Source organism: Leptopilina boulardi, unplaced genomic scaffold, assembly GCF_019393585.1.
Source record: "Leptopilina boulardi isolate dan_hultmark-lab unplaced genomic scaffold, ZJU_Lbou_2.1 LbouV2_172, whole genome shotgun sequence".
Lineage (NCBI taxonomy): Eukaryota > Metazoa > Arthropoda > Insecta > Hymenoptera > Figitidae > Leptopilina > Leptopilina boulardi.
This window is the reverse complement of record NW_026137721.1, coordinates 172,216-195,625: the sequence shown is the minus strand read 5'-3', so window position 1 is coordinate 195,625 and position 23,410 is coordinate 172,216. Positions and strand designations below refer to the sequence as shown.

Genomic DNA, 23,410 nt, shown 5'->3' with positions numbered 1-23,410 from the left:
CTGAGCGCTCTCCCCACTAAGAGGAAAAATTGAGGTCGCTTATTTCTATATAAAGAGAGCCAGGAACTCTGTAGCGTCACTTTTAAAGTTTCTTTCGCAAAAAAAAAACATTGCACATGCTACACGATTAGAGAATTAAAAAGAGTAGCAAATATAATCGCTTAATAATTGCCATATATTAAAATTGTCTGTTAGTTAATACTAATTAGTTAAATAAATTAAATACTTAATTACTAAGTTAATGTTATTAATTTCTATAAATTTTAATTTTTCTCCTGTTGTTTTTCGCAAATCCCAGTCATAGTTTTTTTTCCAAGACAAGAAATTTCGCTTAAATAGCACAGTTACTGGCATATAATGCGCGTTGAATCGAGATTATACCGCTATTAATCAAACAAAGACATATTTCAAAGTAATTTCTCGTCAAGACACGCCTAATGGAAAATTTAGCGCTTTAGTTGAGAAACTGCAAAGTTCCTTCTGGCGTGCGTGGCTGTGCTATCGAATAATATATATATATATATATATAGTGGAGTAAGTACGATACCGAGAAGTGGAAACTCCCAGTACGGTTATATAGCAATAGAAATTTGTCGCGTTCTCTTTGCCAACGCTGAGCCTTTTCCCGAAGACTGCGGCGTAAATGCACTTTCTCGGTTTATTAGGGCATCGAACCAAGTCTCAGAGACCGGGAGGGATGATTCAAGTGGGCGGAAAAATCTACTAGATACTCGTCTATAAGGGTCGTAGATGCCGCGATGTCTGCTTTCAAACGAACCGACAATGGCAGGCAAAAGGGGAAACTGCAAACGCTAACCAATTGGTAGAAAAGTTTCACCATCTCAAAATGAACATCCAATGAAACTAGGATTGTATATATTCCTTTCGAAATATCAAAAGCGAAAATGGAGATACTTTTTCTGAGCTTGATAAAAAAATTTTCCGCATATCAATTTCAAGCTATGTGATATATTAAAAATAGTATTTTCAACTGATTTTATAGAGAAAGAATTTGGCGTCTATAGACAAAAATTTATACTCAAAAACTACTTTAATGTGTAAAGTTGTTAGAAATAAAGTTTTTGGTACCTCATATCTCTTCCTTTTTTTTCCCCCCGTCTTTCAAAGTGGCATTAAATAGCTTTCTTTTGCTTAACATCCTTATCTATATCGATTCTCAACTGTACAAAACTATTCTCAACTATTTTCAACTACTAACGCTTGAAACAATCCCAAGTTCTCACTTTTCAGGGAAAATTCTTCTTTTTTTTCAAAAAACATTGCTTTCGCGGAAATATATATATATATTTAAGTATTCCAAACACTTAAAAGTTTTCCTCTAATTGCCATAAATTGTTCAATCGCCTGATAAACTATATATATATATATACATATTGTATGCTAGAAGAGGAGAGAAATTTGATATAAACTTGGCTGCATTTCGAGCGAAATTATTTAGGTAATTTCAAAGCCCCCAATAATCCTCAACAGCAATCTTCTCTTCATGCTCTTACACAACAACTTTAAAAGTCAATAAACTTTCAAAGACACTAATCTAATGGTCCATTACATTTTCCAAGTAATTACAATTCCCAAAACTTTCAATTGGAAAGTCAAAAATTACCCTTGGAATTTCTAATGCTCCTTTACGATACGGTACATTGAATTTCAAGTACTTTCTTTTTTCCTAGCTCTTTTTTCATTTTCATTATACATTTTATAGTTGCGTTTCATTAAATTCTGATTCGTCTAGAAATTGTTGAATATTAATTTGGTAAAAAGAAATTTGATAAAAAAATAAGAAAAAAAAACAGAATATGATTATGCACATTTTATTTGCGAAAAAGTTTTAATATCTATTATGATTGTAAATAAAATAATAATTATTATTATTTAGTGAGGATGGTACATAAAAATTTGACTGTTGGTCAATTAAATTTCTACCTTATCAGATATGATTAAGTTAATGAAATATACTTAATAGGAGATACCTATTTACCATCTTAACAATAATAATTATTATTAACCCTTTTATTGAGTTTAGAAAAATTAATATTTTTTTGTCAGACAACTGACGCTGCTGAATCTCTATAAGTTAATAAATGGAGCTATCTATTGTCCTTCACTTTTGCTAATGGTAAATCTCTCAGTGCCTAGGAAAATTACAAGGCATTACACATTATTTTCTGCATCTTTTCATAGAACTAACTATGGTAATAATTCTTTAATTGATAGAATAAGTAGAGAAGCAAATATGATAGCAGATGAATTGGACTTGTTTGATAGGAATGCGATCAGATTTAAGTTAGCTCTAAAAAGAATTGTACTTAATACAATATTGTGAACGGCTTATCTAGATTTTAGTTATTGGTTGAACCTATGTTTTAAGAGTTATGAAGTTACACACCCCTCCTCAAGCGCCGTAAAGTTATACAAAAATGGATCCAACATTGGACAATGAAAACTTGTAGGATTGGGCTTATATTTTCAAAATTTTCAAACCGTGAAATTGCCCCAGCTCCTATATTCAAATAAAACGAATTTCTGTAATTATCCCAAAGAAAAATCTTGAAAAAACCGATTTTTTACGTTTGGACGCAAAAAATGTTAGCAAATATCTGTTATTTGCAAACTTTTCTAGTTTATAAACGCTGTACAAGGTTCTACAAGGTCAGTAATAAAAAAGGAAAAACAATTAAGAAGAAATATTTTGTTACTGTAATTTCGAGTGAAAAATTAGTATTAGCATGAAAATAGATAAAGTCATTTTTACAAATTTTGTAATGGTCCATCAATGTCTCACAAATTTAACGAGGACAATTCTACCACTGCCTTATAAAGTTGTGTCGCGAATCTTTTATCTCCAATGTTGTTTATTTTGTATGGTTCCCAAATTTCCATGAAATGGTGATAAATCGCTTCTCCTGCCTGTTCAGAAGAATAGCCTAAGCCATTGCCGTTTTCTATCGTTTCTAAACTCTCTTCTATATGTTCTTTAAAGACTTCTATATGTTCTCGATTTTCATGCTAATACTAATTTTTCACTCGAAATTCATAATACAGTAAAAAAATATTTCTTCTTAATTGTTTTTTCTTTTTTATAACTGACAGGTAAGTAGAACCTTGTACAGCGTTTATAAACTAGAAAAGTTTGCAAATAATAGATATTTGCTAACATTTTTTGCGTTCAAACGTAAATAATCGGTTTTTTCAAGATTTTTCTTTGGGATAATTACAAAAATTCGTTTTATTTGAATATAGGAGCTGGGGCAATTTCACGGTTTGAAAATTTTGAAAATATAAGCCCAATACTACAAGTTTTAGTTGTCCAAAGTTGGATCCATTTTTGTATAACTTTACGGCGCTTGAGGAGGGGTGTGGTTAACTACTTAGATTGTAAGAGTACTTTGTACAAAAGGTCCAGTCCCGTTTATTATTAAATAAATAAAATAAATAAAAAATCCCGGTTATTTACTGTTTTTAAAGGTTTTTTTTTTTTAACTTTTACCTGTTACATTATTTTTAAAAAAAAAATCGCTAACCTTAGTCAGCAGACGATGTATATCATATATTTTTGATGATAAGATGTACCGGAAACACACTAAAAATTTTCCAACACTCCCGAAACCACGTTTAAACTGTATTGAAAAAACAAAATACTTTTTCTAAAAATTTAAGCGATCGCGATTTTAAGAATTTCGAACACTCCCGAAACATAAAAATTTACTAAAATTACAAAAACAAAAAAAGAAATTTTACACCAAAACTTTTTTGTTCGCAAATTAAAAGAATCGAGCACTCCCGAAGTTATTTACCTTAATTGGGAAACAAATAAAATTAAAGACGACAGTGAAAATTTGTTTATTTATCACCTAAAATAATTAAAAATTACCAAATTTTCTCTCACGTTGTCACGTCTTAACAGGTCAATACACGAATTGCAACTAAGTTGAATTTGAAAACTAAACACATTGTTGTGACCTTCGCCTTAAGGTGTATATACCCTTTGTACCACAAAATGTAAACATACACCTCAGGATTCAGATATAAAAGTAATAAAATTCCAAAATCGTTCAAACACATTTAAAATTACATTATTATTTTTTTAAAATATTATTTAATTTATATCAAAATATAGTTACAATTAAATTTAAAAAAATAAAACTTGTCATCCTGATGATTCCGAATCTGACATTAGAACAAAGGTTAATTTTATTAGAATCATAGAAATTGTATTCGCACTAATAATTTTTCTCTACCTATTTAAAATAAATTTTTTATTTATTTTATTTATTAAAACAAATAAAAAATAAAATAAATAGTTTTAATTAAATGAAATAATAATTTTACTTCATATAAATATTAATTTATTAAAATATTTATAATTTATTAAAAAAATATTTCCAATTTCTAGAAGGATTAGAATTTCATGAAACGACAGTAGAACCCTTTTTTCATGCAATTAAGAAACTGGGTTTCATTTTTTCCCCCCCTTTCTTTCAGATATCAGTGTCTAGAGTTTTTTCTCCACTTTTTTTCAAAGATTGGCTTCAACCGTGATTCTGCAAAAAAATTTTTTATATCAACATCTATCTTTTCAGACTCACATGTACAAATGGATAAGAGATCACCGAACTCATCATCGTTTCTCGGAAACACCGGCGGATCCACACAACGCTAATCGTGGATTCTTTTTCTCCCACATGGGGTGGCTAATGATGAAGAGGCACCCGGCTGTCATTCAAAATGGAAAAAAAATCGATATGAGCGATATCGCCTCTGATCCAGTGATACAGTTTTTTGACAAGTAAGTTTTATGGAAAAGAACAATTTTTCTCTTCTCATCAAAGCATAAAGAGATTTTTAAAATATTATAATTTCGTTCAAAATTATTAAAAATGAATAAAAATTATTTTTTTTCAAATGAATTTAATGACAAAAATTACCGTTTGTCCCGGAATTTCACAATTTTATTTTTTTTTTTTGAACTTACATTCTATTCAAGAATATTAGTGATTTAATGTAAAATTTTTTTGCAAAATATTCTTAGTATTTTGAGGTGTGTAAAAATAAACAAAAAGGAAAAAAATCGGGTCCAAAGTTTAAAAAAGTTAATTTGTTTATAAAAAATAATTATTTTTTATATAAAAATTTAAAAAAAAATTTTCGTTAGCATATTTCAGAAGTTAATGAAAATCTGCAATTTTTTTTTCTGCAAAGAACGAAAATAAAATATTTATCCGAATTTAAACTGGAATAGGTAAATTTCCGGTGTAATATACAGTATTTAAAATAGTTAAGAATAATTTTGAAAAATCTTACGCGCATAGGGGATCGAACCCAGGACCCTCAGGACGCGTGCCGTGTACTTTGACCACACAGCTATATCAAATTACAAATCTTAAACTAAGAAATAGTTTTTTTTTATTATTTGTGCCACTATTTTAATATTATTTTATTATTTATTTTTTTATTTAAAAATAAAAAAAATACTTAATAACAAAAACATTTTGAAGGTTCACAGATCCGACCTTTTTTTCCTTATTTAAAATCGTTGCTATAGGTTTAAAAAAAAAAACGTAACATTTTTATGCTACAATGATACATTTATATTTTCGGGAAACTGTTTTTGATGAAATTTACGTTCGGGGAAATGGATTCCGTAGTTTTCCAACCTTAAACCATCAATGGTTAACAATAATGAACCAAGAAAAAAAACCATTCGGTTCCAATGTTGTCCCACGGTAAACATTGTCAACTTCCCACTGGATTATTTAAAAAAAATTATCATAAACTAATAGTTAGAAATCATATTTTAATTGAATATTCGAGATAATTTGAAATTGTAATATTGAAACAAGTTAAAAAAATAAAAGGTAGTAAAAAATTTTCAAATTTTTATTAAGTGCTTTAATGCTTATCAAGAGATATCATTCTCAGCGAGCTCACCTAATTCAAGTTGATCTTAACGTTCCTTTATTTAAGATTCTTTTTCCTCTACGTTCAACCTAAAGCTTAACGTTTAATCTTCAATTTAAAAAAGCGAACTCTTGCGATCAAGTTAATAACACTCATTTCAGTATAACTAATTTTATTCTCAAGTGGAAAACGTACAGAAAATCGTTGGCTTTGATGGGAATTTTATGCCCGGTATATTCATTTACTTTATTTATTATATCTAACCCCTTATATATATACCAAAGAAGATGAATTTATTTAATGAGAATAATATTTTATTTGATACTTATTTTGCCAGCAATAATAATTTTTATTGTATATAAAATTTAAGCTTTAAAAAAATTTCATTAGAAACTAATTTCAAGTTACTAAATAACTTCTTTCACACCATATGGAAGTTCTTTTAGGATAGAAAAATTTACTGTCAAAATTTTATACGAGTAGACAAAATTAGGAAATTAAAAAAAATTTTATACATATTTTTTTTACTTTAAATACACAAATTCAATTTCCCTTAATCTCTAATAAACAGATAAGTCTCGTTAATCAATTTCACATCAAAATCCAGTCGAATTTAGATCCGTTCGTATTTACGAGAGAAATTCAGTACCTCTATATATTGCAAATAAGTATGAGTGGTGACGTTAAAACTGTTGATAAACGTTATTGATGTCAGACATATAGTTTTGCGCATAAAAACAGATATATCTTGACAATAAAGAGGACAAGTATAAATGATGAAGTTGATATAAAAAAAAAAAAATATATGAATAAAGTGTCTCTACTCGATACATTTTCTAGATTTTATAACGTTATTTTTGTAGTAAAAGTAAATCACAAGTTATATGACAAACTTTTGAACAGCGAATATATGAATTTATAGTGGATGTGTTATATATGTTTACAGATTCTACGAGCCCATCATGTTGTCTTTGTGTTTCGTTCTGCCAACTCTAATACCCGTTTACTGTTGGAATGAAACTTGGTACATCAGCATCCACGCTGTCATCATTCGTTACATCTGGCTGCTAAATGCAACCTTTCTCGTCAACAGTTTCGCACACATGTGGGGAAACCGGCCGTACAATAGGTATAACGAACCCTTCTTTTTTTTCACCGAATACACATTCAACCAACCATTTTCCTATTTAGCAACAAAAAAAAAGAAAAAAAAAAACCCCGATGAAAATGGTAGAATAAAATTGAAACAATGCATGTATTGATTTTTTTGTTTATAATATTGCGAAAGAAGTATTTTTCGAAAATTCACTATAAATGTAAAATGGAGTGTAAAAAATTTTGAAATCAGTATGCCATGTACAGAAAAAGAATTAAAGAAATTAAAAAACCCTATTAATAATGAATTCGAATTAAAAAAACTATGGAACTGTGGAAAAATTGGATATTAATTATTAAAATGATAATAGTAGTAATTCATATAGATTTATAAAAAGTATAATATAACGAAAACCAAAAATTATTATTCTTCAAGAAAAAGCAGACGAAACCTTACTATCAATAATCAACAGATCGTTTAAGAGTGACGATAGCGAGTTCCCCGTTCTCTTTATATAGTAGCACACGATGTGAAATTATAATAGTGGTGGGGAGAGCGCTCAACGATTGGAGAGTTACGCGCTACTAGGAGAGAGACTCCTCCCATGTCCAGCGAGCGGCCAATGAGTGAGCGCTCACCTCCCACCGCGTCGCACCGTTACCAGAGTATATAAAGAGCGCTGCGTACCCCTCTTCGTTCAATTGACTACAAACTCTCAAACGATAAAGTTCTAATAGTACATGACTTTAATTAGGAACGATCTTCATCTGATAAAAGTATTTTTATCAAAAATAATATGTAAAAAAATGAATCGCGAAAAAGTTGCATAAAATACTATGTTCAAGGTCATGATTAAATAAGTGTATAATAAATGAAACAGAAATATAAATTATATTAATATTAAATTTTTTAAATACATTTATTAATATTTTTTTTATTTGTTTTTGCATATTTCTTTCAATTTTAAAATTTTTTACTGTTTAATAATTAATTTTCACTGAAAATATATGATTTTTGACTAAATTTAATTTAAGAGATAATTTGTATGGTACAAGTTGACCTACGTTTTTTAATAGAATCTCGTTATATTATAGAAACAGATTTTATATTATTTTCAATCCTTTATTAATTTTTAATCAAATTAACAAATTTAATATATAAATATTTTTCATTTGAAAAATATTAATTAATTTTTTGCCTAGAAATTTTTTTTAGGAAAATTATTATTGATCGAGAAACGTTAAAAAAAATTTTTTTAGACAAAAAAATAAAATAATTTGCAGAGAAAAATATTTTTTCTTTTAAATCGTTGATCTTAAACGTTGTGAAATGTCATCATATAAGTTAAATAAATGAATATTAAATTACAATATTCATTTTAATTGATTTTTCGAGTCTAGACTTGCCTTCACATACTCCGGAAATTATTCAAATTGGTGTTGTTTAAGATAAGAAAAGATATACTAATTTAAAAAAATACTTTTATAAAAATTATAAAGTTGATAATAATTTTAAAAATTTCAAAATTAATTTAATCTTTGTAAAAATAAATTGAAAATTCAGAGAATTAATTATTTAATTAATAGTAATAAATTAACCTTGAAATTTTTAAATTTTATAATTAATAAAATTTGTATTATATTTTACCGTGTTAAAATCTTAAATAGTCTGATAATTTGCAGTCAACTGAGCGTAAAGATGTTCACAGGTGCTCTTTATATACTCTGGTAACGGTGCGATGCGGTGGGAGGTGAGCACTTACTGATTGGCCGCTCGCTAGACGTGGGAGGAGTCTGTCTGCTAGTAGCGTGCAACTGACCAATCGTTGAGCGCTCTCCCCACCACTATTATAATTTTACATCCTGTGTTTCTATATAAAGAGAACCGGGAACTCGGTATCGTCACTCTAAGAGATCATTTGGGTAGTAACAGTATTTTTTTTTTAAGAATTAACTTTTACTTTTTTTATATTACTTTTTTCCTATAATTTGTACCGTTAAGTCACTACAATCAACTAATTATTTCTGCAAATTATTTTACAAGTAAATAAAAATTAATACAAATAACAACTTAATTTAAAATGCAATTGAAAGCAAAAATGTACCTCATTCCAATTTTTTTTTTTATCATTTTTCAAACATGAAAAATAATTTCACATAAAAATACAACATTCCTTCTGATAAAATGTGACTACAAAGCAGAAACGCGTGAGAAATACGAAAGGGAAAGAGTGAGAGAGAAGTGAAATTCAATTTGTCTGGAGAATTTCAATTGTTTGCAAAATGACGAAAGCTTGAAGTACATGTATACATATATATAGATACAAAGAAAGCACTTACATACATATATGTATAATATATCCAGTACAGTCGGAAAAAAGTTTGCTTTTCTTACAAGATTTAAAAATTTCGATAAAATATTACTTTTTAATATATATATCGCCCATTGTCGAACTTTGCTTCCCCTTTAATCGTTTGACACTTCTTTTTTTTTTTTTGACGTGTCACTTTAATGGTTTCCCGACTATACGACGAACGAACTCACAAGTTTTAACGATGATCGATTATTCTCTTATCATTCTCTCTTCTCCTTCCGCAGGAAGTTGAGGCCAACGGAAAATCCAACAGTGGCCTTTTTTACACTTGGCGAAGGTTGGCACAACTATCATCACTCCTTCCCATGGGACTATCGTGCCGCTGAGCTTGGCGCTTATGGACTCAATCCGTCCACGGCTTTTATTGAGATTATGTCGTGGCTTGGCTTGGCCTACGATCTCAAAACACCCAGCAAAGATTTGGTTAAGAATTTCAATCTCAATAAGGGCGATGGCACCGACAGTTTCTGGGGTCATCAGTATCACAAAAATATTCAACGAGAACGTTAAATTATAAAAAAAAAAAAATTTTTTTTTGAAAAAAATGTTCTGTAGCTAGAAATTATAATTTTTTTATGTAGAAAAAGAGAGAAAAAAAAACGATTTGTATTTCGCGCAAAACTTGAGATTTTTTTTTAAAAAATGTAAGTTCTTTGCTAGATTCAAATTCGAGAAACTGGAAAATTTTTTGTATAGTATTTTTTAAATAATTATATCTGTCTTTCATATATATGTTATCTGTAGTGAATAAGGACTTGTTTCTCTAGTTTTTTTTTTTTATTTTAATTTTATGTATTGTCATTAATTTTCGAATTATTCTCTTCACTGTTGCTAAAAATTTCTCCCATTCAAATACAATTATTATATTCGATTTTGCAAAATTATTATTTTTTGAAACAAAAAATTATAAAATAGAAATTGATTATATAAACTATTTTTTGAAGGTTAGGAACGAAAACACATGTTACAATTTGTGATATTACCGACCGAGTGTCGGTAACATCGTACTGCGCAGACTCTGAAATTTCGGCGCCAATTTCAAACACTAAACTACTTTAAATTTAAAAATCCTCTTTTTTTATTATGTAAAAATGTTACTTATGCTTACATTATCAAAAAGGCAAATATAATAGAAAAAATATACATATATGTACATAATAAAAAATAAATTTAAAAAATAGTCATTTATTTTATACAATAAATGTAAATGGAAAAAAAAATATTAAATTCACTTTGATTAAAAAAATAATCAAGCAAAAATACGTATACGTTTTATTTATTGAAAATATCATTATTTTTTTTATTTTCAATAACAACTGATTGTGTCTATTGTTTACTGTAAGCAATCCATAGATTGTTAAAGTGTACAAACATATATGACGTACAATTTTGATTGAAAGCTGTATATTTCAGAACATGCTATTCGCATTAACAAATTAAGTGAAAATAAGCATGGATGGTTTGTGCATTTTTCACAAATCAGTCAACCATGATTAATATACAATATATATAATTATCGTGAATTTTCGATATTGAGCCATCATTATTATTATTATTATATTTTACTCTGGACTTTCAACTAGAAATATTATTATCACAATTTATCGTTTCAATATAATAATCAGGAAAACGTGTGGTATTCAAATGTTTGACAATAATAATGCCTCTTTATTCATTACTCATTGTAATGACGACATTTCAAAATGTTAACACTCCATTTGTGACATTAATTATAATTCACACAATAAATTAACGTTCGATGTGTATATTATTTTACTTTTTTCCTTTGCGTTAAAAAAAAATGTATATATGTTCATAAACAAACATATTTTCTCATTTCTCTACAAATTGTTGTTATTATGACAAATTTTGAATTTTAGGGAGAAATTGAGAATTATTCGAAATTTTAATGCGATACATTTTGTTAAATGAAAATATTTAGTAGGCGTTTATAAGTTTTTAGTTTTTAAGAAAAATTTACATATCTGTATATGTAATCGGTAACGAAAGCTTTAAACTTGTTATAACTATTAGAAAGTAAAAAAATTTTTTTTAACCCTTTCGCTTATAAATTTTCATTATAGAGCGATTTTTTTTCTTCACATTGAAAACAAAAAATTTATCTCAATGCCAAATAAATGTTTAATTATTTTAAAAAACAAAAAAAAAATTATTTGGCTTGAATAAAAATTTTATTTGCGCTAAAATAATTTTGTTTTTATTTGTTATTTCAAAAATTCCACTGGATCAGAAATAAAAAATTTTAATTGAAAAAAAAAAATTGTTCTCATACGAAAGGGTCATTTTATGTTACAGAGTAAAAATAGCAAAAAATAATTTTTCTCCTTTTTAATAATTTCTATTTTTACTAATTCATATTTTTTCCCAATCGATTTAAAATTCACTTTCAAATCTAATTTTTTCTTTTTAATCAAAAAAAAAAAATTGACTTTTTTTTATATTTAATTAAACGAAAATTCCTCACAATATGAAAATAAAATCACCAAAAGGGGAAAAAGAATTTTAAAAGTAATTCCTTTTTTTTTCCAAACTACATGAATTTGTAATTTTGTATCAGTTTTCTCAAAGTCACATACAATTTCACTTTGAAATTTCGCTACTGGTACTTTAACGAGTATAGCGCACTTTCCGGAGCATGTACGGCCGTTTCCACTTAAAGTTAATGAAATTCAGAAATTGCTCAAAGCCTAGCTCCCACAATCTTATATGAAACTTCGATCGCAGATTACTTTAATGTGCTAATTACACTTCTTGAATTTATAATTTAGTGCTTGAATTTTATTTTTTATAACAAAAAAAAAAAATTTATTCATCACTGTATAATTTTTATCAGAAGCAAAAGCAATATTTTCTTCCTTATAATTAAAAAAAAAATTTATATTCGTTTTACTTACGACAAATTATTTTATTAACAAAACCAAATATTAAATAATATATATATATATATATATATATAAATATATAATTATTATATTCAATTTTTTATATACGTCAATTCATGACTTAAAAAAATTTTTTATACTACTTATATATTTATTTCACTTAAAATTATTAAGAGAATTGTAAATTATTTTACATTAATGAAATAATTTAAAAATTATCACAGAAATTAAATTACAATTATGTATGTAAATTAATTTATAATTCTATATTATTTCCTCTGTATATTATTAGTTTTAATTGCCTGATTTGTATTCATTTTTTGTTCAAATAATAAAAAAGTTATATTATTATTATTATTATTATTATTATTATAAAAATAAAATAAACAATGCATATTTTTGAAAATTTATTCCTGGTCTAAAGAGTAAATTCCCTAGCCAATGTACCTCATGTCCTTTAATCCCTAAGCTTCTGGACTTTATACTTTTCTCTATCCCAAACTTGGAGAGGCAAAGACGAAAAGTCGAAGCTCGAACTCGAAACAAGGATTTTCGGTGAAGCAGAAAACTTGCGAGAGAAACTTTTATTAAGAATCGATTTAGGACAAAGTCATTATTACCTTGTTTTCTTCATTCTTTCTATTTTTACCAAATCAAACTTTTCTCTATCTTCACACACGTCTCTTTATTATATTTAAAAACTTATTTAATTAATGTCTTCTTCAACGCGCGCGCGCACGTCAACAACTTAATTCGAAAATTAAATGAAAAATACTTTTTTTTCATATTTTTCACTTTTTAAATAAATTAAAATACCTAATTTCAAATTTTTAATAAATAAAAATAAAATTTTCAATTTTTAATAAAATAGAAATTTTTTTTTAAATTTTTTAATTATTAATATATACGATAAATAATAAGAAAGGAAAATGTCTATTAAAAAAATTTTAAAAAGCATTTTCTATTTTACTATCTAAATTATCAAATAATTTGTATCCATTAGAACGGGGCGACACAAACGACAGTTTAATTACAGGGTAACCTAGTTTTTCGCGCACTTTTCAGCTCGTAAAGTTCTCTGGCTTTCAAGTTGAAAAAAAAAAATATATATATATATACATAAAGCCATAAATTAAACGAAAACGAGTGTTACAACACTGATGAAAATCCTTCGTCAGGAGTTCAATCCTTAACGAAGACGCTGCCTCTGCGAAAAATAAAGGAAAGATAATATAACGAGGAGAAAAATAAAGACGTAGGAGGAGAAAATAGGGAACAAGAAAAAAAAATAAGCCTGTCCGGTACAATTTTGCTGCGGTAAGACGGAAGGATAAAGATTCTCTTATATAGCTAGGCAATTACTCAAGAGTCGTCCCCGGGCAACATGCGATATACACTTCATGTTAATTGCCAATTTTATAATTTATCGCATTTTTTAAATTTTCTCTCTCAAGAATTGAAAAAAAAAAATTAATTTTTATAGTTTATTTTGGTAAAATAATGTCACGCTGATAATAATAATGATAATACTCAAATATAGTTTGGTTGCTTAAATACCAACAAAATTTTTTTGTTGGCCCAACCAAATTTTGGTTGCTCTAACTAAGCATTTTTCTCAATGATATTTCATTTTGTTTGAAAAATTCTTAATTATTTTCTCATTAACATTTTAATTAAATTTTCTGGAAATTAAAAGAAAATTTTCTTTTAAGTAATATCCATTATAACTGTATAAAAATTGCAAAAAAAACCCCTTGCAATGCAAATTACAAGTCAAATTCGCAAAGTAGAAGTTAAAATGAAATTATTATATAATTGCATCCTTTGAATTATTTATTAAAAAAAATATATTTGGTTCAAAATTTACATTAATTATATATCATTAAATTTTTTCAAATTTTTAAGAAAATGTTACTTTTTTTGTATTCATTAACTTTATTGAAAATTTCCAAATTCTTTCTAATTTTATTTAAAAACAATGATATATATATATATTAATTTTCTTGTTATTTATTTGTTAATGAGCCAAAAGTTTTGAACGTTCAAATGAAAAAAAAATTTTTTGCAACTTCTTTAAATACGAATTTTATTACAAAATATTGTTTATTTTGACTATTATACATATATAGGTATAGTGGATACTGTCAGCAGTGGCGCTGTATACTAACATGTTAAATCTTTAACCGGTCGGTAACATAGAAAACTATAAAAAATTTAATTTCCAAATTTAACAAAAATAAGTTTGTCATCGAGATTAGATCAAAAGTAATCGAATAACACAAAAATCTTAAAAATATGACTTAAAGTTTTCGAGTTCTGGCCGGCGATATGAACGCCAATTTTTCTGACTTGCTCCCTAGAGTAAGACGTTGTCACGTCAAAACAAAATTTATTTAAATAATAAATATTTTTTTTCTTGAAAATAATCCAACATTGAATTCTGTGTTAAAAATTAAAAATTTTCCTACCTAAATATCCGATATTCTCTATATTTTATATATTACGAATATTCTGGTATTTAAAAATTTTTTATTTTCATATAATTGACATAGAGATGAACATGTCATCAAAACTTAATGAAAATTGATTTATTTAAGAATAGCATAACAGCAGTAGCAGTTGGAGATTGTTCATAAATTTTATTGCATTAAAAATCATCTTTTCGCTGCTTTGCAAATTTTTCCTTAGCATTTTTTTTTTCGACTTTTGTTTTAACCAAAATTTGGTTATGGGCCAACAAAAAAATTTTGTCTGTTTGGTTTTTTAGATCAAACTATTTTTTTTGTGTTAATCAAATTATTTTGTTGTCGTAACCAAATTTTGCATGGAATTTAAAAATGTTCAATCAAATAATTTTGTTGGCCTAAACAAATGTTTGGTTGAGATAACTCTATACGCGACTTTGTTTCAACCAACCAAAATTTGATTACAAGAACCAAAAATGGCCAAACCAAACGATTTTGTTGCAAATACCAAATCTCTCTTTCAGTGTATGTGATTATTTCTGTTGTGTAATTTCATTTTGACTTTGACTTTGATTTTCACTTTAACTTTCCCTTTTATTATCATTTTCACTTTCATTTTCATCTTCACTTTCATTGTCACTGACATTTTCACTTTTCATCTTAACATTTCATTTTTCAGTGAAAATGAAAGAGAAATTTAAAGTGAAAGTGAAACCTCTGATCTTCTGATCAAGCTAAATTGATTATTATTATTATTATTGTATGAAAGTTAAAAGACATTATATTCCCCATAAAAACAAGGTATAAAAGACACATTCTTGAATATACTCAGTACGTATATAAGTTCTTTCTTTTTCTTGCGTACTAACTCACGAGGAGCGTACAAAAAGGAAACGTTTAGTCGAATCGAAAACGGAAATGATTCTTTTCCTGTCGCAGAAGCGAGAGCTGAAAGAGGAAATGAAGGAAGGAGAAGAATTATTAGGGGCAAGAGTAAGAAAATGTGTAAGTATGTATATATATGTGTGTGTGTATGTGTGTATGTTTGCGAGTGGAAGAAACAAGAAACCGAGAACGATTTTCAAGCGAGCCGGAGGTCTGGACGCGGAAACTCTTTTCGAACTTGCTCATTTTCTCCTGCTAAATCATTTATATTCGAGTGTAAATGTCCCGAGGTCGGGATTTATCACGATCATTTTTCAACGGTTCGTTTTAATTACGCTCAAAGTTTCACATTGTAGAGCATGTACATGAACAAACACACACCGATTTGCCCATTAAACCAGATGAAAAGAGAGAGACAGAGAGAGAGAACGTAAAAAATCACAAAACACATCTGTTGAATCGCAAATAAACTTCACTTACAGCTCATTTAATTCTTACTGCAAATAACCATAAATAACCATATTTCCACCACTCGATTCTACTATTTATATGGGGCATTGTATTTTAAAATTATGCCCCTAGTAAACAATTGACAATATAAGACATTTTTTAAATAATTATTTCTCCCATTTAATTAAATCAAATTACTTTTGCAATGACTGTTTCGAAAGAGAAATTTCTAAACTTTATTATTGTAAAAAAAATTTTTTAAAAAAACGTTTAATTAGCATAAAAAATTTAGTTTGAAGGTTAAACTTATAAATATCTCAAAACACGTTGTCTCCAATTTTGACAAAATCTGTGTCAAAAGAAAGCTTAAATATTCTATTTTTTATTTCCGTATAAAGTTTATAATGGGCATTTTCGAGGATTTCGAGAAATTAATTAAAATTCTCAGACGTTTCAAAGGTTAAAAAGGGTTGAAATTTGCATGAATAGAGAACCTCTGTTCAAATACAGCGGCATTTGTTTTTACGAAATTTTTAAATAAATAAATTTTAAAACTTCAATTTTAATCTTAATAATTTTTTTAAATTTGAAAAATTTTTAATTGCAAATAGCTAAAGATCAATATATTTATTGTTTACAATATTTTTTTTCTCTAATGTCAAGTGATGTAATAATGTAAGGTCAATGGAAATTAAATTTAAAAAACAAAATCCGCTCTTAAAGAAATGGTTCTCCATTCATACAAATTTCAATTCTTTTTAACCTCCGAAACGTCTGAGAATTTTAATTAATTTCTGGAAATTCTCGAAAATGTCCATTATAAACATTACGGAAATAAAAAATAGAATATTTAAGCTTTCTTTTGACATAGATTTTGTCAAAATCGGAGACGTTTTTTGAGATATTTACAAGTTTAACCTTCAAACTAAATTTTTTAAACTATTTAAATGTTTTTTTGAAAAATTTTTTTTACAATTGTAAAGTTTAGAAATTTCTCTTTCGAAACCACTCATTGCAAAAGTAATTTGATTTAATTAAATGGGAGAAATAATTATTTAAAAAATGTCTTATATTGTCAATTGTTTACTAAGGGTATAATTTTAAAATAAAATGCCCCATATACAGAGAAACTTCACAAACATATACTTAACATAATATTTCGTAAATATTTTCAGAAATATTTCATTTGAAAAATTTTAATTATTTCAATGCAATATGTTTGAAATGTTGATGTAATTAAAAAAAATATCTCCACTTTGTGAGGAAATATTGCATAATAACAATTTTCACAAAAAATGTTGTGTCAATATGATAGCGACACAAATTTTAAAGTTAAAAAAAATTTCGGATTATTAAACATGACTATTTTATGTTCTTGGAGTCGCTGAAACCGAATTTAAAGTATATTTAACCTATAATCTGAAGTCTATTTAGCCCCATAACGTCAGGCTTTTGACTAACATAAAAAAAAACATTTAAAAAATCAAATTTGCTGAATTTTTTTCAAGGTTATGTTAAAAGCTTAACGTGGTGGGGTTAAATAGACTTCAAATTCGGCTTTAGCGAGCTCAAAAACATGAAGTACTCATTGGTAATGATTTATACTGAAAAAAAAAATTTATTTGATTCAAATACTCGATTACTTGACTATTATCAAATAAATATTTATTTGTATATCAAATAATTATTATTCGAGACAATTAAATTGTATTTGTTTCAAATACAGAAATTATTGGTTCAAATACAATTTATTTAATTCAAATAAAAATTATTTGGTTCAAGTAAATATTTATTTGATAATAGTTAAGTAATCGAGTATTTGAATCAAATAAATTTTTTTTTTCAGTATATAGATCCGAATTTTTTTTATTTTAAAATTTTGAGGACGAATTTTGAGTTTTTTTTTAAAGGTTAAGTCATATACCTAGACGTGATGGGTTTAAACTGACTTCAGATTTGGTTTCGGCGACACTAAAAACATAAAATAATCATGGTTTTACTTCAAACTCAGAATTTGCATTTTTTTTTTGTATGCCTGTGTTATTATTAATTAATTAATTTTTTACTACTAATTACTAATTGTCATTGTTATTAACTACATTTTTTCTATTTTAACTTAATTTTAGTAGAAAATAATTTTTTCAAAAATAAATAATTTTTAAAAATTTTCAATTTCTAAATCTTCTTTTGGAGAAAAATTAAAAAAAAAAAAAAAAATTATTGAAACTTGATTTTTCCTACTATTTTAACTAGAAAATATTAATTTTTGCAAAAATAAATCATTTTCAAAAATTTTCGTTGTCGAAATTAACTTTTTCAAAAATTCACAAAAACGATCAATATATAATTATACTGAAACTAGATATTGTTTCAAAAATAGAGATTTTTTTTTTTTTAAAGTAAAATGTAATTTACAAATAAAAAAAAAAATAAATAAAAAACAGAATTAAAATTCATAAGAAAAAAAAACTAATTCCAAACTCAATAAAAATTGAGAATAAAAATCTATTTAAATTGAAATGAAGTAAAGGTTAATTCTTATAAAATTGAAGATTCTTGGCAAATCTCAGGGCGTAAGCTTTTTGTCTGTCGTAATCGTTTCTAAAGACGAGGGGCACTTCTTGGATTCCCATCCTCCGAATTACCGGCATTATAACAGTTTTATACACACGCAAGTCGGCCCCCGGAAAACTTGAAATTCATGACGTCATTTCCAAGACCTCTTTTACGGCATATCATTTGCCATTTCGTTGCCAAACTCTCTCTCTCTCTCTCTCTCTCTCTCTCTCTCTCTCTCTCTCTCTCTCTCTCTCTCTCTCTCTCTCTCTCTCTCTCTCTCTCTCTCTTCCCTTTGCCGAATAAGAGGGAATTGCGAATGGGAAAATGCGGCTTACACTCTCGGTCGTTACACTCCTATCCTCAGGGTTCCTCGCGTTTTTATGATGTACCTAAAATATTCTTTCCTTCTTGATTCTGTTAGACCACAGTCCTCTACTCCCCCGCAAAAAAAAAGATCTTAACATAAATTTTTCTGATACCTAAATCAGAGGAATTCTTATTCGACTTAAGTTGCCTTAATACGTTCTTTATATATATATTCTTGAGCAAAAAAAGTAAAAATATAATGGTAGTATATTTTTAGAAAAGTCTTGTGAAAATAATAGAAGAAGATATTTACTTTTAATTTTACGAAAAATTTGAGAAAAAATTAATTTGTTGCAAATTAATTTCCCAAGCAAAAATTTACAACCGGCGCAGTGTTGCACCAGTACTATTAATAATAAGAAATTATTATAATAACTTTTAAATTGTTATTTTTTTATATTAACATTTTACTCTTTATTTTATTATTCAAATAATTTCTTCAAATATTATAAATTATATATTTATTTGTATTTCTTTAAATTACCGAAATTGAATGAAATTATTGGTTAAAATAGAGTTTATTTGATTCAAATTTATTTTTTCAGTGTAAGAAAAATAATTTGAGAACTTCATTAATTATATATTTCTTTTATTAAAAAGTTTTAATATTAAATTTAAATTTCATAATTCCGTTAACGAACGCATTGCAGTAATCGAAAAGAAGTATTAAAATAATTTTAAAAAAATATGTATGTAAATTTAATTTCTAACCAACAAAAATACACAATTTTCACGTCTATGAAGTTGGCGTCGACGCTCAACGTCGAAAATTATTTTTCACGGGACCAAAAATAACAAATCATTTTTAAAAAAAGTTTTGGGTTCACATAATACCTTAAAAAGTATTTCTTAAGGCATTACATATATGGACCGAAAATCATTAAAAAAAAATAATTTGACATTTTTGGTCCTGTGAAAAATAATTTTCGGCGCTGAGCGTCAACGCCAACTTCATCACAGAAAAAACCTGAATTCAAATTGAGTATAGATTCTATACTCAATTTGATTCGCAACAAAAATGAAACTGGTTGTTTCATTTCGAGTTCTAAGGTAAAAGTATCAAAATGAAACAGGCAAGTTTCATTTTGAGAAAAAGAAAAATGGAAAAATATTGTGAAATAACGAATAATTTTGCACAAAAACATGAAATATAATAATTACAAAGAAGTAAATAACACGCCAGACTTAATATATTTGATTAAAAATTGCTTGTAATCGCGTAATAAAATAATAAAGGAAATATGTTTTTAGGTTAGAAAAATGAAAACATGTGTTTTGACAACAGGAACGGTACTGCCAACTTAAATAATAGCGGTAAATTTAAAAACTTATGAAATTAATTATTATCTACGTAAATAATAATAAATAATTTTTATTTAAAAACTTCTAAATATTCGTACTGGTCAAAATAATCTTTCTGGTGTTGTTGAAATATTAGAAACAATAATTGAAATACAAAATTACTCTGCTTATGATGCCAACTTAGAAATCTGAAATTCCAGCCAATATCATTTTGAATAACATGAAGTTTGTCCCATATTCATTTCGATACCCAAAAGAAAATGAGTTGCAACAAAAATGAGTCCAAGTTTTTTCTGTGATGGAGGTCAATTTTGATAATTTTTCTGGATACTGGCATTCGGTATTGAATTAATACTGACCGAGTACTGCAGTGGGATCACTAATAGCCCTAGTCGCTATGTAGCGTTTTTTGTTATTTAGAATTAAAAACTTACATATTTTTAGTGAAATTTGTTCCAAATCATGGCCAAAATAAAATACCGTTGACAATTTCTTCAAAGCTTAAACTGCAAGATAGTAATTTAAAAGAAACTATAAACATAACCCCTCTAAATAAGGACATTGACATAGAATTCATGTCAATTTCCTAAAATATTTTATCTCTAACTTCATGTTTGCCAACTGTTAGTTTCAAATAAAATAATTAACTAGTGACGAAATAAATCATACTTTAATATTGCAAATAACCTATTAATTTAATAAACAACAACTTTAAAAATAAATTATCCAGATTAATTTTAAAATTATTTATAAAGGGAAATAAATTTTTTTAATTTAATTTAATAAATAAAAATTAAGAAAATTAATCTTATTGCAAGAATTAAAAATAATAATTGCATGAGATTTAAAATTAGGATATTCTTTACCAGTCTAAATTTAAAAATTGATAAATTTTTTAAATTAAATTAATTATTTTTTAATTAAATTAATTTAAATTTTCATTTTTTGAAAAACTCACAAAAAATGCCCTATACATTTTTTTAGTGAACCCTTGCGTGAGAAGAAAAATTCTATTTCTGAGGTTATATCTTCAAAATTTTTTTAATTAAAATTTTTTCCCATTTTAGACAATGTCTAATAGAAACTTTTAATCCTATGAAAAAGATAATAAATATAAATGCAATAAATAATTAATTATTAATATAAAAAAGAAAATTAAATAGTTTATTATTATTGGATAAAGGTGAATTATTTTCTTGGTTTTTTTGTAAGGATAGAAATTGGAAATAAAAGTGTTAATATAATAATATTAATAATTATCATTGCCTCGAATTGCCTTTTTATAACTTTTGTGATTTGAAGTGTTACACTTGAAAAATTTGTCAGCCTTTTAGATACTTCTTTTAATTGCTTCTTTTCTTCATCGTGGGAACTCCTTATATGAATATGATACATTCTTGATTCTAAAAAAAATTGTTAAATTATAAAATAAAGCAAATATGAGAAAAAAAATACACAGAAAAACAATTGTACCAACCTAAATCTATCAAAATGATACCATTTTTTTAAGTCTCCCGATAGCTAGAAAATTTTTTAAAGTGAATGTAGCTTTGAATCGCTACGTAGCGAAATCTTCGTAGCGCTGTCGCTATTTGTAATCCCACTCCTGTTGTCAATATCGGCGTTTGACAGAAATTTTTGCTTGGATTACGTAAAATTGATAGAAAAATTAAAATAATGCGATTTTTGCTGTAAATTTACGTTAAACTTCAACTTCAAAGAAATTCTGACAACTATTCCTATACACATACATATAATAATACATGCAAAAACACAAGTAAAATTTTTCAGTTCAAAGTCTCGAACCAAGTCACTCTTTTTTATATAAAACAAATGGCACTGCTTTTAATTCTTAAAAACGCGTTTTGCGATTGCGGTTGTCCCGCTTTTTCTCTAAAAAAAAAAAATTATTTCTTTAATCCTCAACCTTTTCCCCCTCTCTTTTTCTCTCTTTAACACTTTGCAACAGAAAGCCAAAAATAAAAAAAAAATTCCTTTGATAAAAGTGCTTTGCTTCTGTGAAAATTGCATATCCATTTCGAAGTGGCAATGTGGGTTTACAGCTTCACTCTTAATGTTACTACTACACGCCGTTAATGTATTCTTTCTATATGAAAAAAAAAATTTCTCACAATTCTTTGACATTTAAAACAAAAAAGATTTTTATTTCATTTTTGTTTAATTTTACTTATCAACAAAGAATCAATAATTAATTTTAATTACAACAGATTTTCCATTGTACAAGTAATATTTAATCTTTCAATGGCATAAGGTAAAAATCTCTGCTTTTCTGCAAATGATAATCAAAATTTTGAGGAGGATTGGTATACACGTTAACATAATCTCAAAACTGAGAAATTGTTTTTTTAACAATTTAACGCAAACAAAATTATAATTAAAATTAGTTGCAACAAATCATTCTAAAAATCATTAGTTGTTAGAATTTTCATTTTATGGAATTTCATGTATTTGTCATAATTATTTTTGAGCCGAAAAATCATTTAACAGAATTTTCATTTGTCCAAAATTGCAAATGGCCGAACGAACAATTGACAGAAAGATTTCGGCGCGATTTTTAAAAAATCAACCAATCAAAAATTATCCATAAAATTGTTATTGGTTGATTTTAAAAATTGCGCCGAAATCTTTCTGCGGATTGTTTGTTCGGCCATTTTCAATTTCGGACAAATGAAAATTCTACCCAAAATAAAAATTCTTTAAAATTCCTATTATGTTAAATGGAAATTCGAGTAAATAAAAAATTCTGACAAATAAAAAATTCGAACAAATAAAAATTCTGTGAAGTGAATTTTCGATTATATAAAAATTATGTAATATAGAAAATCTTTTATGTTGAAAATTCTGCAAAATACTAATTTGAACTAATAAAAATTAGACTCAAAAATAATTATGACAAATGAAATTCAATAAAATGAAAATTATAACTAATCCCCTATAACACGGAATATTCCAGGAATATTAAAATGTCCGACTTTCAGAATGTTCCACTGGAATATTGAGGGAATATTCCTTTAGAATATTAAGGGAATATTCCATTGGAGTATTGATGGAATGTTTCATTGAAATATTA

The 23,410-nt window shown here is 26.6% G+C and overlaps 1 protein-coding gene across 1 annotated transcript in view; it reads left to right on the top strand.

The window, feature by feature from the left end:
• The window catches only part of LOC127277643 (acyl-CoA Delta(11) desaturase-like), a 70,608-nt gene extending 59,957 nt beyond the window's left edge, over positions 1-10,651 (top strand). Inside the window, exons 4-6 of the mRNA XM_051298945.1 lie at positions 4,602-4,807; positions 6,866-7,048; positions 9,614-10,651. Of these exons, the coding sequence (XP_051154902.1) occupies positions 4,602-4,807; positions 6,866-7,048; positions 9,614-9,899 (675 nt within the window). The 3' untranslated portion in view covers positions 9,900-10,651. The remainder of the gene's footprint in view (positions 1-4,601; positions 4,808-6,865; positions 7,049-9,613) is intronic.
• Positions 10,652-23,410: the final 12,759 nt, after the last annotated feature.